The 16,098-nt window shown below is 46.2% G+C and overlaps 1 protein-coding gene across 1 annotated transcript in view; it reads right to left on the bottom strand.

The window, feature by feature from the left end:
* The window catches only part of LOC141114009 (peroxidasin homolog), a 77,722-nt gene that overhangs the window by 13,662 nt on the left and 47,962 nt on the right, over positions 1-16,098 (bottom strand). The window contains exons 16-17 of the mRNA XM_073607430.1: positions 13,268-13,402; positions 3,852-4,060 (exon numbers count right to left, since the gene is read on the bottom strand). Of these exons, the coding sequence (XP_073463531.1) occupies positions 3,852-4,060; positions 13,268-13,402 (344 nt within the window). The remainder of the gene's footprint in view (positions 1-3,851; positions 4,061-13,267; positions 13,403-16,098) is intronic.

Genomic DNA, 16,098 nt, shown 5'->3' with positions numbered 1-16,098 from the left:
AACCAGTCAATCTTGAAGGAACTCAACCCTGAATATTCGCTGGAAGGACAAATCCTGAAGCTGAAACACCTAATGCGAAGAGAGGACTCATTGGAAAAGACTCTGATGCTGGGAAACATGGAAGGAAAAAGATGGATAGATAGCATCATCGAAACAATGAACATGAAGCAAGCTCTGGGAGGCAGTGGAGGCATGAAAAGCCTGGACACGACTAAACGATTGAACAACAACAGCTATAGACTTGATTATTCCAATCAGAAGAGATCAAACGTAAAAAGAGACTAATCATTTATCAATGTATGTATGGCCACCATGAGGCAGTTAGCACCAGAATAGGTGTACTCATTGAAAGATTTCCCTTCTATTCCTCAAAATTTTGGATTTCCTGGCCCTTTCCGAATCATTCCAGTGGGGACACAGACAAAAGTAAGAACCAAACGGGGCTGATAACCTTTCCTAAAAAAAAAAAAAAAAAAAATACTTGTATGGTTTTTGTACTGTAGAGAAAGTAAATTAAAAACCACAGAAAATGCAGTCAGTTGACTCTGGGGGACCACCTGCTGGCTGCACATGGTAAATATGGAATGTCAATATAACAATAACGTTTCTTATTCACACCTGATTTAAAAGAAACAATTGCAAACGTTTAATACATAGCACTAAACTTAATAAGTAAAGAAATATGAAAATAAACACCGTGCAGCCCCTCCAACTCCCTGTGCAATACTAAAGTCATAGGAAGCAGGTGAGAAATTAAAAACAGGGGGAAAAAAAGTAGTGGAATTGTGAAAATTTAACATTGTTTATCTATAAAAACTTAACAAGAGTTTTAAAGAGTTGAAATAAGTTTATAAAAAGATCAGCAAGAATAATACAAAGTTATTTTTTTCAGCTGCTAAAAATGTTCACACAACTGAAAAAAAAAAGGGAGAACTGAAAAGTGCTTGGTGCCAGGTCACGCTGTCTGGATAGTTTTCCTTTTTAGGTCTTATAATTGAACAAACCGCATAAGAAGAGTTTTCAGCAGCTAATAAAACATCGCAGAGTGCCGGGGAAGAATTTGGGGAAACTCGAGCTGATGGCTTGTACTGATTGAAGTCCCGATGAGACGACATGTACAAAATTCCACCAACTGCCACATAGTGGGGGGTGGGGGGTGTGGGGGGTGGATTTCCCAGGAGAATGGAGTATATATTCTGTACATTGCCCAAGAACCAAAAGCAATGTCCCAAAACAGGAGGGATGTCCCAAAACAGCAGCGTTTCTCTATCTTTTTTCAGAGGTGGCACCCATTAAAAGTATGAAAAATCTGGATGCCTGGGACAATACACCCAACTGCCTTGCTGAAATTAACTTTACACCAGAATTCCCCATTACACCCACATATCGCATGACATCAGAAGCCCCCATTACACCAGAGGTCTCCCCCATCACACCAGAGGTCCCATATTACACCAGAGGTCCCCTATCACATAAGAAGCCCCCCATCACATCAGAGGTCCCTTATCACATCAGAGGTCCCTTATCACATCAGAGGTCCCTTATCACATCAGAGGTCCCTTATCACATCAGAGGTCCCTTATCACACCAGAGGTCCCATATCACACCAGAGGTCCCATATCACACCAGAGGTCTCTCCCATCACACCAGAGGTCCACCATCACAACAGAGGTCCACCATTACAACAGAGGTCGCCCATCACACCAGAGGTCGCCCATCACAACAGAGGTCGCCCATCACAACAGAGGTCGCCCATCACAACAGAGGTCCTCTATCACACCAGAGGTCCTCCATCACACCAGAGGTCTCTTCCATCACACCAAAAGTCCCATATTACATGAGAAGTCCCTTTTCACACCAGAGATCCCCTATCACACCAGAGGTCCCCTCATCACACCGGAGGTCCATTATCACACAAGAGGTCCCCTATCACAAAAGAGGTCTCTCCCACCACAACAGAGGCCCTCCATCACACCAGAGGTCCCCAATCACAACAGAGGTCCTCCATCACACCAGAGGTCTCTTCCATCACACCAGAGGTCCCATATTATATCAGAAGTCCCCTATCATACCAGAGGTCCCCTATCACACCAGAGGTCCATTATCACACCAGAGGTCTCCCTCATCACACCAGAAATCCCATATCACATCAGATGCCCCTATCACACCAGAGGTCCCTTATAACATCAGAGGTCCCCTATCACATCAGAGGTCCTGCATCACATCAGACCCCCCTTACACCAGAGGTCTCCCTGAGTGGTCTCCCCCATCACACCAGAAGTGCTGAATGACATCAAAAGTTTCCTATTACACCAGAGGTCCCCTATCAGACCAGAGGTCCTTTATCACACCAGAGGTCCCCTATCACACCAGAGGTATCCCCCATCACACCAGAAATCCCATATCACATCAGACGCCCCTATCACATCAGAGGTCCCCTATCACATTAGAAGTTCTGCATCACATCAGATCCCCATCACACCAGAGGTCTCCTCCATCACATCCAAGGTCTCCCCCAGTGGTCTCCCTATCACACCAAAAGTCCTGTATCACATCAGAATTCCCCTATCACATTAGAGGTCCCCTATCATACCAGAGGTCCCCTATCACACCAGAGGTCCCCCATCACACCAGAGGTCCCCCATCACACCAGAGGCCCCTTATCACATCAGAGGTCTCCCCCAGTGGTCTCCCCATCATATCGGAAGTCCCCCATCATACCAGAGGTCCCCCCATCACACCAGAGGTTCCCTATTTTATCAGAGGTCCCCATCACACCAGAGGTCCCCATCACACCAGAGGTCTCCCCCATCACATTAGAAGTCCCCTATCACACTAGAGGTCCCCCATCACACCAGAGGTCTCCCCCATCACATTAGAAGTCCCCTATCACACTAGAGGTCCCCCATCACACCAGAGGTCCAAAATCACATCAGTAGTCCCCCATCCCATTAGAGGTCCCCCATCACACCAGAAGTCCCCCGTCCCCTATCACATCAGAAGTCCCCCATTACATCAGAGGCCCCTTTACACCCTTCGCATTAGAGGTTTATAGTCCACCCATTTGACCACCTTACGCTGACCTTCATGGTACTCTGCACCATAGCTCCTTGGTCTGCCCTTTACTACCAGCTATAGTTGAGCCTGTGGCTTCCTTCCAGGATGCACTGCTTGGGCCTAGCAGCCATCACTGTACCTGAATACTAATCACAGGACAAGGGGGGTGTCACCAGCACCCCATGTGTAAACTGACAATGGGTGTTCTGTATGGCTGCAGCAGAGGACAGAGCAAGGGGAGCACCGTAAATAACAGTATAGGGTGGTTGGGGGTGTAGGGGGTGCTTTATAGTCATTTAGCCATGAATGGGTAAGGTGATGGCATCTACTTAAAGGAAAACTCCACTTTTGTTAAAAAAAACAAAGCTGTAACATATATGATAGGAACACAAGCCTTTTGCTGTTTAAAAGTTTATAAAAAGGACTTTTCCATTTCTATTGGCAGCTGTTAAAAAGTTCCGGCATTGTCTGTATTTCATACATTGTACACAGAACACCCCTAGAAATATCATGATGGTGTGATTGGCTTGCCCAGCTGTTGTCCTCTCACTGGGGGCTGATCATGTGACTATAGCAGCCAAGACCCTCCCACCTAGCACCCAACAAGTGACTGGAATGCATGTACAGAACAGAAGCAGGTAACAGCCTATATATAATATGCTAAATGTCTGCCCATATAACGCATTGACACAGGTTAATCAAGACTGCAATGCTTGTTAGGATATACTTAAAAATGAAAATGTCACTATGCGAACACATTATATTTCATTATCACACTGCACCCCTGTGCTCACCATCGCAGCACTCCTTCCAGAAGCGCAGGTCAAGGCCGGGGATGTCACCGCAAGGCCGCATGTCCCGGGGAAAGACAGCCACTTGGAACACATCGTCCTGGACATGCTGAATGTTGTCACCGTTGTCACACAGCACTCGAGCCAGTGATGTCTGTTTTATTTCAGTGAGCTGGGCCGGGGTGAAGACACCGGGGTTACTGTACCAGAATCTGCATGGGGAAAAGGGGCAGGACATTTCTTTTAGGGCCCATATCATGTCTGACAGACTGGTCAATAATGCACACCACAGCCTGCTGATTGGACAATGAGTGAGCAACAAAATACTGATGAGCCATCAGCGTCCTCCCTCTGCTCTCTCCTCCTGTCAGCATGTACTTATGCACCATAACTAGGCTGATTGGATTTCCAAGATGCCCCTCCCACTCCCAGTCTAAGTGCTGCTGTGCAGGGAATGGCAAGAGCAAATATAACTGCATTAAACACAACTCCAGACACTACGATTTCACTAGCTTGACCATTTACAAGACACATGGCCGCAGGTAGTTTGAAGAAAGCCTTGAGGAAATTACTTTACACCCCAGGTGAAGACATGTATAAAGCTAGTGATATCATGGTGCTCAGTGTTGGGCATTTTTGCCGAATCTCCCAGCCCCATCTTACAATATGGAATTTTGCTGAAGTCAGGAATTGTTCTCCATCATAAAATGGCAAAGGGGCACAATGTACCTTGAAAACAAAAAAAAAGAAACCACGCTCATATAACATAAATTACATATCCTAAATCAACATAGTGAATAAACAAAAAAAATCCTAATTTAAATGATAAAAATGCATAAAAATTGTGAAGTCCGTGTATAAATCCCACACGTGAATAAATGTCCTCCGTGAGTATAGGAAAGGTTTTTCTCCACCAGCATGCAGACACACTACTATGCACTCACCAGATTTAATTGACCCCTATTACAGGGAGTCAAATTGCGCATCTGGGAAAATCCAAGATGTCATACATGAGGAATGAATCCAAACTGCTGCTGTCATCCATTCCGTATATACAGTATCTCACAAAAGTGAGTACACCCCTCACATTTTTGTAAATATTTTATTCTATCTTTTCATGTGACAACACTGAAGAAATGACACTTGTCTACAATGTAAAGTAGTGAGTGTACAGCTTGTATAACAGTGTAAATTTGCTGTCCCCTCAAAATAACTCAACACACAGCCATTAATATCTAAACCGCTGCCAACAAAAGTGAGTACACCCCTAAGTGAAAATGTCCAAATTGGGCCCAAAGTGTCACTATTTTGTGTGCCCACCATTATTTTCCAGCACTGCCTTAACCCTCTTGGGCATGGAGTTCACCAGAGCTTCACAGGTTGTCCTCTTCCACTCCTCCATGATGACATCACAGAGCTGGTGGATGTTAGAGACTAGGGATGAGCTCCGGCGTGTTCGCATGGCGCACGTGCCGAGCCCGCCAGGAAGTCGGCACGGCGCAGCGCTAATCACAAGCAGTGAGACATTTCCCGATGTGCGGCTGCAGAGATCGGGAAATGTCTCCCTGCCTGTGATTAGCGCTGCGCCGTGCCGACTTCCTGGCGGGCTCGGCACGTGCGCCATGCGAACACGCCGGAGCTCATCCTTATTAGAGACCTTGTGCTCCTCCACCTTCCATTTGAGGATGTCCCACAGATGCTCAATAGGCTTTAGGTCTGGAGACATGCTTGGCCAGTCCATCACCTTTACCCTCAGCTTCTTTAGCAAGGCAGTGGTCGTCTTGGAGGTGTGTTGGGGGTCGTTATGTTGGAATACTGCCCTGCGGCCCAGTCTCTGAAGGGAGGGGATCATGATCTGCTTCAGTATGTCACAGTACATGTTGGCATTCATGTTCCCTCAATACCCTCAATCCGTACTGCTTGGACCTTGAAGAAGGGGACATACCCCGAAAGCTTGTCCTGAAAAATTGTATGTTAGTGCAAATAATAAAAAAAGTATCACGAACAGTACTCAACTTTCTATGTTCCCTCAATGAACTGTAGCTCCCCAGTGCTGGCAGCACTCATACAGCCCCAGACCATGACACTCCCACCACCATGCTTGACTGTAGACAAGACACACTTGTCTTTGTACTCCTCACCTGGTTGCCGCCACACACGCTTGTCACCATCTGAACCAAATAAGTTTATCTTGGTCTCATCAGACCACAGGACATGGTTCCAGTAATCCATGTCCTTAGTCTGCTTGTCTTCAGCAAACTGTTTGCGGGTTTTCTTGTGCATCATCTTTAGAAGAGGCTTCCTTCTGGGATGCAGCCATGCAGACCAATTTAATGCATTTTGCGGCGTATGGTCTGAGCACTGACAGGCTGACCCCCCCACCCCTTCAACCTCTGCAGCAATGCTGGCAGCACTCATATGTCTATTTCCCAAAGACAACCTCTGGATATGATGCTGAGCACGTGCACTCAACTCCTTTGGTCGACCATGGCGAGGCCTGTTCTGAGTGGAACGTGTCCTGTTAAACTGCTGTATGGTCTTGGCCAGTTTCAGGGTCTTGGCAATCTTCTTATAGTCTAGGTCATCTTTATGTAGAGCAACAATTCTTTTTTTCAGATCCTCAGAGCTCTTTGCCATGAGGTGCCATGTTGAACTTCCAGTGACCAGTATGAGAGAGTGAGTGCGATAACACCAAATTTAACACACCTGCTCCCCATTCACACCTGAGACCTTGTAACACTAACGAGTCACATGACATCGGGGAGGGAAAATGGCTAATTGGTCCCAATTTGGACAGTTTCACTTAGGGGTGTACTCACTTTTGTTGCCAGTGGTTTAGACATTAATGTGTTGAGTGTTATTTTGAGGGGACAGCAAATTTACACTGTTATACAAGCTGTACACTCACTACTTTACATTGTAGAAAAGTATAATTTCTTCAGTGTTGTCACATGAAAAGATATAATAAAATATTTACAAAAATGTGAGGGGCGTACTCACTTTTGTGAGATGCTGTATATACTGTAGATAGCATATTCAAAGCTCCAGTGTTGCCATATAGAGAGGGAGAGGAAAGGATACTCTCATGGTGCAGTATTTCAAATCATTTATTCAAAAAGAAGGTTGTATTGCACTTACATCAAAGAAGATAGGGATCAGCATGTATTGCATAGGAATCGCCGGTTAGCGCTCCCCCCTGCATTCCATCTGACTGGAAATGACGTATCTCAAACACTACCCAATGCTGTTTCGTCAGCCTATGTCTGACATCTTCAGGGGACCCCTGAAGACGTCAGACATAGGCTGACGAAACGGCGTTGAGTAGTGTTTGAGATACGTCATTTTCGGTCAAACCTTCTTTTTTTTTTTTTTTTTTTTTTTTTTAAACTCTCTTTATTGTTATCCATCACATCTCAACAAATACAGTTCAGTACAAATTCGTTAGTGACAGACTTTCTTATATCAACATTAGCCGTAGTCAGCAAGTTTATATTTAACAAGAATAAAATAAAATAAAGTATAAGGAGGAGGGGGAGGATAGTCTAGGGCTGTGTTAAAATTTCCTGTTGAGATCGTGAGGACTGATCTCGTGGTTGGTACCAGTATATGCTACATTGAGGTTTACAGGTCCCCGGGGGCGGCGACCAGCAGTAGCCCCCGCCCGCCGAAGACCCTCCAACCTGAGCAAAAATGATCCTCCGGACCAGGGAGAGGTAAGCCGCGGACCGCCCGGGTCCCACCACTGGGCTCGTCTTCCGGAGGAGGGGGGCACGGGGCCTCCACCTGTCCTCCCCTGGCGCGCCCTCGGGACCGCGGGCCCGTCCCCGCCCACTCGGTCCCCCCGGCCAGGAGAGCAGCCTTTCCTCAATTTTAACCGGTAGGTTATGTTGGGAGACTATATTCTTATACAATCAACAAGCAGTACCGTATATAATATCACTTGATAGGGTAAGAGAGGTAGGGGTAAGAAGAGGAAAGAATAGAAAGTGGGGGGGGAGGAGTATTAGGGAAGGTGGGTGGGGTAAGGAGGGGTAAATAGGGTCAAACCTTATTCGCTCGTGCTTCTCCGATCGCCAACTCCAGACCATCCGCCCCCAGGCAGCCCCTTGGTTCGGGCAAAGGCATCTGAGTCCATGTGCGGTCTACCTTTCAGTCCTAAGGAGAAACCGTGGTGGGAGCTGTTCAGGGTGGGCTCAGTGGCCCAATGTGGGATCCGCCAATTTTAGTAGGGAGATGTCCAGGCTAGAGGGTACATAGGAAGTATCATGGAAGTGTTCTTGCCATATTGACCATATGGCTGTGTGCTTAACTGTAGTGTTTTTGCCCACTGCTACCCATTCCACTGCTTCCCTTATTGCATTTACCCTGCATATCCATTCCTCTTTGCTCGGAATCTGCTCTTTCTTCCAGAAGATAGGCAGTAGGCGCTTAGCTGCGTTGAGCAAATGGGGTAGTGCGCTTTTTTTGTAGCGACTAACTGGTATAGGGGGGACATGCAGGAGGAAATGTTCCGGGTAAAAGGGGATCTCTATCCCGAGGATATCTTTGATCTGGTCCTTAATCATCAGCCAATAAGTCGTTATTCGTGGGCACTCCCACCACAAATGCAGGAGGGTACCTCGGCCTCCGCATCCCCGCCAACACCGATCTGAGCTAGCAGGATAAATCCGCGCCAGGTCAGATGGGACTCTGTACCAACGTGTTAGTAATTTGTAATTTGTCTCTTGCATTTTAGAGTCCAGCGAGCTGGAGTGTGTGAATTGGTACATACATGTTAGTTGGGACTCGGAGAACCCCTTCCCAAGGTCTGTCTCCCATGCTCTTATATAGGTAGGTTTAGAGGCCGAGGCCGAGGACCCCAGTAATTGATAAAGTTCAGAAATCATGTGCGGGACCGGTTCTTCCAGTATGAACAGTCCCTCAAAAGGTGAGAGTGTTGTGATGTCTCTAATAGTGTTGCCGTGTACTGCAAAAAAGTGGTGCAGTTGTCTGTACTTCCAGAAATTTAGATGTGGGCTACCTGATCTATTTCCCAGAGACTCAAAGGACAGAAGCTTCCCACCTCTCAGTAGCTTGCCACAGCTGGCATTCTTGTCATCTACCCAGGCCTCAAAGAAACCTGCGCGTTCCCCCGGTGCAAACCAGAGGAATCCACCCAATGGGGCCAACGGGGACACAGGGGGGGCTAAATTCAACCTTCTGTTTACTCTGTCCCATGTGTCAAGCGTAGATATCGTTAATGGGGACGTAGAATCTGATAGTCCCCTGTGTTCCCGTGAGAGCCACAGGGCGTAGGACAAGTTTCTGCCCGCCATATATTTTTCCATAGTCACCCAAAGTTTGGAATGTCCATGGAAGTGCCAATTTAGAGTCCTCTGTAGGGCAATAGCCTGGCAGTATCGTTGTAAGTCCGGGACCCCCAGCCCTCCGTATCTTTTCGAACGTCTCAGCACCTTCATAGCAATTCGTGGCCTCTTTGAATTCCAAATGAAGGTGGTGATCAAGTTGGATACTTGCTTAAAAAAGGTTTTGGGGAGGCGTATGGGAAGCATCTGCATGTAAAACAGGATTCTGGGGAGTACGTTCATTTTTATTATATTTGTCCTGCCTATCCATGTGAATGCTGTTTTTGTCCAGTGTGTTAAGTCTTGTTTGATTTCTGTCAAAAGTCTGGGGAAGTTTGTGGGATATAGGGTGTCAAAGCTGTCTGTCAGTTGTATGCCTAGGTAGCGTAGAGAAGAATTAGTCCACGTGAAAGGGAATGCTGCTTTTAGGCTGTTTGTCATGGAGGAAGATAGGTTGACAGGTAGAATTTCCGATTTATTGTAGTTGATTTTAAAATTAGAAAGTGTACCAAAGTTTTTGAGTTCCCGCATCAGGACCGGCAACGAGATCAGGGGATTGGTTAGGTGGAACAGTACGTCATCTGCATAGGCTGAGAGTTTGTGCTCCACAGTACCCACCGTCAGCCCTGTGATATCTGTATTTGTTCTCACTCTATGAAGCAGTGGTTCTAAGGCCAGGGCGAAGAGGAGGGGGGAGAGCGGGCACCCCTGTCTCGTGCCGTTCCCGATCGGGAACTTGGATGAGAGAATCCCATTAACCTTAACCTGTGCACAAGGTTCCGAGTAAAGGGCCAGTATCCAAGCTAGCATATTTGGGCCCAACCCCATTGAGGTTAAGACCTCTCTGAGATAAGACCAATCTATGCGATCGAACGCCTTTTCGGCGTCGGTGGAGAGTATTAGGTAAGGGGGGGGTACATCTTTAGTTTTAGCCCAATGTATAAGTTGAATCGCACGAATTGAGTTGTCTCGAGCTTCGCGTCCTACAATAAAACCCGTCTGGTCTAAGTGAACTATAAGGGGGATAAGGTGTTTCAGTCGGTTTGCAAGGATTTTCGCTAGGATTTTGACGTCCGTATTTAGTAAGGAAATGGGGCGGTAACTCTGTGGGACAGTTGGGTCTTTACCCTCCTTCGGTATAACCGAGATGTGTGCTAAGAGAGCTTCAGATGGGATTTTGCATCCCTTTACTAGGGAGTTGAAATATTTACACATGTGGTTCATCAGGAGCGGGGAGAATTTGGCATAATATGCTATAGTGAATCCATCAGGACCTGGGCTTTTCCCGTTGGGTAGAGATTTAATGGTGGACTCAAGTTCCGTGGTGGTGATGGGGGATTCTAGGTCTGTTAGTTGGTCTTCAGTCAGGGGGGGCAGTCCTTTGGTGGAAAGATAGTCTCGAATTTTGGTCAGTCTGTTCTCTTTGGCTTCAAGGGTAGTTTTTGCATCTAGGTTGTAGAGTTCGGCGTAATAGTCGCGGAACCCTTCTGCTATCTTGGAGGAGTGGAATGTCATATCACCCGTGGGGGATCGAAGTTTGTGTACTTGCGTTTGGGCCCGTTTTGCTCGAAGCGCTCTTGCTAGCATGCGTCCGCATTTGTTACCGTGTTCGTAGTATCGGTGGGATAAGTGTCGCAATTGTTTACGTGCTTGTCGTTCTAACAACCGTGAAAATATGTCTCTGAGTTCCGTTAGTTCTCGTAGGTCATCTGAGGAACCTCCCGCCTTGTGTTTAAGTTCCGCCTGCTGAAGTGCATTCAGAACTCTATTATAGTCAGCTTGCCTTTCTTTCTTTAATCTTGACCCCTGTGCGATAAGTTCGCCTCGTACAACGGCCTTGTGACATTCCCATCTTGTACCTTCGTTCAGATCTCCTTGATTATTTTCTCGGAAGTAATTTTTTATCGTGTCTGAGACCTGGGCTTCCACTACGGGGTCATCTAATAAGTATTCATTAAGGCGCCAGTTCCAGGTTTTCCGGGAGCCTGATGGAATGATAAAAGAGGCCTGGACCGGGGCATGGTCTGAAATGGTTATGTTTCCTATGGAAGAGCTTTGAAGAAGCTCTAAGGTCGGCCGGTCGAAGTAGACCAGGTCTATACGTGTGTAAACGTTATGTACCGCGGAATAATAACTGTAATCCCTCTCTGTGGGGTGAAGGGCCCTCCAGCAATCAACTAGGCCCATCGTCTGAAGGGATACTCGAAAGTGCCGAAGGAATGCGTGCGAATGGGAGGGCTTGCTGTGTGAAGTGTCCAGGGATGGGTCTGGGCTCACGTTAAAGTCGCCTCCTAAAACTAGGGATCCCTCTCTGAACACCTCTAATTTCTCTATGATTGAATCAAGGAAGGTCAATTGATTCGAATTAGGGGAATAGATATTGGCGAGGGTGAATTTAGTGCCTGCTATGGTCCCTTTCAGAAAGACATATCGTCCCAGGGGGTCAATCTTGATGTCTGAATATTGGAAGGGGCAGTTTTTGTGGATAGCTATGGAAGTGCCTCTGGATTTGTTGACTGGGGAGGTGCTATGGTACCACTGATTAAAGATATGTGTCGGTAATTTCGGTATGGCATGGTGTGTGAAGTGTGTTTCCTGTAGGAAAACTATTTGTGCCCTGGACTTTTTTAGTTCCCACCATAGCTTACTCCGTTTACAGGGTGAGCAGAGACCACGGACATTATAAGAGATTACCTTAACCGTTGTCATTGGAGAATGTTGGTGTAGGTCGGCTGCGGTCTCAGAGGCGGAGTCCGGAGCGGGCGACGGCAATCGAAAAGACCCTGTTAGGGAGGAGGAGAGCAAGAGAGAGACCAGGGAGGGAGAAGAGAATGGAGGAGGACGGTAAAAAAACAAAATTAGAAATACAATGAAAATTAAAATAAACTATAACGTCAGCATAACCATATGCAACATTTAAATGTAAAGAGAACCTAACAATGGTTCTATATAGGCACAGACTGGGCCCAACGTGCCCCCCTTCTTCAGGGGACACATTTTGTCCAGGTCCGGTATCCCAAATGGGATTAGAGCCCAAGCAAGGGCAGCCTACTGGGGGAGCGTGGGCCGCCATGGAGGGGAGAAGGGAGAGGGGGTCCACCCCGCCCCCACCTCTTAAGTGCTGAGTTGTGACCCTTAGATTGGGGGGGTTGTTGGAAATGGCTCAGTAGGGGGGCTAGAGGGGGGGAGTTGTACTTGGGGGAGTCCCCGGGAGAGTAGTACTAGTAGCTAAAGGGGTCTGGAAAAGTCCTCCATCTGTGTCTTTTCATGAAGCGGGTGAGAGCCTTGACCAACTCCACGAAGGCAGATCATTGTCGGGACCAGGTCAGACCAGTCTCAGCAACAGTTAGACTGTAAAGGAAGTTCCAGATCTGTAAGTGATCTAATAAGAGGGGGTGCCTCTGAAACAGGGGAGCAAGGATTCAGTCTCTCAGTGCAACGGGGCCGGGGGAGGCATCAGACTCTTGCTGGTGGCAACTGCGTCTTCGGCCCCGGCGTTGGGTCAAACCTTCTTTTTAAATAAATGATTTGAATTACTGCACCATGAGAGTATCCTTTCCTCTCCCTCTCTAGATGGCAACACTGGAGCTTTGAATACACTATATATATATATATATATATATATATATATATATATATATATATATACTGAATGGATGACTCAGCAGTTTGGATTCATTCCTGTGACCTCATGTATGACATCTTGGATTTTCCCATGTGCGTAATTTGACTCCCTGTAATAGGGGTCAATTAAGTCTGGTGAATGCATAGTGTACCTGCATGCGGGTGGAGAGGAACCTTTCCTATACTCACTGAGGACGTTTATTCACGTGTGGGATCTATACATGGACTTCACAATTTTTATGTATTTTTATAATTTAAATAAAGATTTTTTTTGTTTATTCATTTTATTTTGTAATTTATGATAAAGGAGCGCGGTTCCTTTGTTTCTTTACAAGTTATAGGTGTTTGTTACACTTTACAACACGCAGCTCTTTATTGTGGTTTGTTTGTTTGTCTTTTGGTTACTGGTTTGCGAACCTATTGGTTCCTATATTTTCTTGCACACTGTACCTGTCTCCATCCCGAAGCCTCTTAAACTGAGTGACCAGAAGGCACATGAGAGTTGGGCCGACACGAGACCCTGGGATCAGATCCTCCACGATCAGGGCCGGAAATAGATCCACGTTTTTGGGGGTTCCGTACAAACTGCAGATCAGTAAGAACATTGATGCGAAAAAGAAATAAAAAGTCTTCCAAAATATACTTTACAATAATGTTATGTAACAGCAAAAAAGTTCTTGAAGCAAACTCCTACTTGGACTGAGTGACAGGTCCAAGTAGGAGTTAATACTTACCTTCCCTACCAGCAAAGCTCATCCACAATCTCAAGATATGGTGAAAGAACTGACCGCACCCAGCTTCCCCGTTGCAGAGCTCAGTGCAAGACCAACCAATCACCAGGTCAGAATTACAAGAGGAAGAGGGGATGTGTATAGCATGTTTTGGCTTTATGATTGTTGACAGTTGCAAAAGAATTCTTGGAGCCCACAGTGGCAATTCAGAAAAGTAAGTTTTCTCTCCCAGTGGTGCCTGCAAAAGGAACCTCTCACTTTGCCTACTCCAGACTTAGCACAGGTTAACTGGGTATTATTTATGAACAGGTTAAAGCCCAACTCCAGTCCCACTGGAGATTAAAAAAAAAAAAAAAAAACTGTGGCTGCAATCTTCACCTTCAATCCAGAGCTGTCCCTGTTCTCCACCCAGCTCTCAGTGACACCCAGCATTACTCATACCAGTAGACTAAGAATAGACAGACAGTGCAGGGTATTGTGGACTCGCTCACCAGAGGGGGGTCATCACCGCTACAACCGCACTCTGTGTACTGATGCAGAGAGCAGAGACAATATGGTCCTGTCACCTCCACTCTCTGCATCATTCAGGCCCACAATGAGAAGATGGAGGAAGGAGAGGAGCCATGTCACATGACCGCCCTGAAAACATTAGAAAAGGGTGAGCAGCCTGGAGCTGAGCTTATAAGAGTTGACCCTTGTGGTTTAACCTTTACAACTGTAGACCATTCATAATCCTGATCATGCCTGTTCTCTATCCAGTCACAGTTTAAGTTTTAGTCATCTTTGAGCAACGGTGCCAAATGCTTCAGCAGCATTTTAATACATCTACAGCCAATTCTCTGTTTATGTCCTCATAAAATGAAAACAAATTGAATAAATAACATTGTTCTCTCATAAATCCATGCTGGCTACCACTTATATTATTACTGTCTATTACATACTCTAATGCCGTGTACACACGAGCGGAATGTCTGACAGAAAAAGTCCGACGGGAGCTTTTCATCATATATTCCGATCGTGTGTAGGCCCCATCTGACTTTTTATGTCGAAAATTCTGACGAACGTAGAAAGAGAACATGTTCTAAATTTTTCCGACGGAACCAATTCCTATCAGGAAAACCGATCGTCTGTATGCTGGTCCGACGTACCAAAAACAACGCATGCTCTGAAGCAAGTACAAGACGGAAGCTATTGTACTGGCTATTAAACTTCTGTTCTCCAGTCCCGTCGTACGTGTTGTACGCATTCTGGATGGTCGGAATTTGGTGTGACAAGACAGCTTGAGCGTAATTCCGTCGGAACTGCCTTCGGAGTTTATTCCGATGGGAAAACCGGTCGTGTGTACAGGGCATTACAGTGAGGGAAAAAAGTATTTGATCCCCTGCTGATTTTGTACGTTTGCCCACTGACAAAGAAATGATCAGTCCATAATTTTAATGGTAGGTTTATATTAGTGCCCTGTACACACGGTCGGATTTTCCAACGGAAAATGTTCGATGGGAGCTTGTTGTCGGAAATTACGAGCGTGTGTAGGCTCCATCGGACATTTTCCATCAGAATTTCGGACACACAAAATTTGAGAACTGGATCTCAAATTTTCCGACAACAAAATCCGTTGTCGGAAATTCCGATCGTGTGTACACAATTCCGACGCACAAAATTCTACGCATGCTCGGAATCAAGCAGGAGAGCCGCACTGGCTATTGAATTTCAATTTTCTCGGCTAGTCGTACGTCACCGCGTTCTTGAGGTTTGGAATTTTCGAAATTATTGTGTGACCGTGTGTATGCAAGACAAGTTTGAGCCAAAATCTGTCGGAAATTATCTTGTGGATTTTGTTGTCGGAATGTGCGATCGTGTGTACACGGCATAACGGTGGGAGACAGAATAGCAACCAAAAAATCCAGAAAAACGCATTTCAAAAAAGTTATAAATTGATTTGCATTTTAATGAGTGAAATAAGTATTTGATTTCTTTGCAAAACATGACTTAGTACTTGGTGGCAAAACCCTTGTTGGCAATCACACAGGTCAGACATTTCTTGTAGTTGGCCACCAGGTTTGCACACATCTCAGGAGGGATTTTGTCCCACTCCTCTTTTGCAGATTCTCTCCAAGTCATTAAGGTTTCGAGGCTGACGTAACTCAAACTTCCAGCTTCCTCCACTCCAGGAGCTAGGCCAGGACCTTAATGTGCTTCTGCTTGAGCCACTCTTTTGTTGCCTTGGCCGTGTATTTTGGGTTATTGTCATGCTGGAATACCCATCCATGACCCATTTTCAATGCATCGGCTGAGGGAAGGAGGTTCTTACCCAAGATTTGTCGGTACATGGCCCCGTCCATCCTCCCTTTAATGCGGTGAAGTTGTCATGTCCCCTTAGCAGAAAATACCCCCAAGCATAATGTTTCCACCTCCATGTTTGACGGTGGGGGTGGTGTTCTTGGGGTCATAGGTAGCATTCCTCCTCCTCCAAACACGGCAAGTTGAGTTGATGCCAAAGAACTTGATCTTGTTCTCATCTGACACACTTTCACCCAGTTCTCCTTTGAA

Source organism: Aquarana catesbeiana, linkage group LG12 (genome assembly GCF_042186555.1).
Source record: "Aquarana catesbeiana isolate 2022-GZ linkage group LG12, ASM4218655v1, whole genome shotgun sequence".
In the NCBI taxonomy this organism is placed as follows: Eukaryota; Metazoa; Chordata; class Amphibia; order Anura; family Ranidae; genus Aquarana; species Aquarana catesbeiana.
The sequence above is the reverse complement of the archived record's forward strand: the minus strand, read 5'-3'. Positions and strand labels throughout refer to the sequence as shown.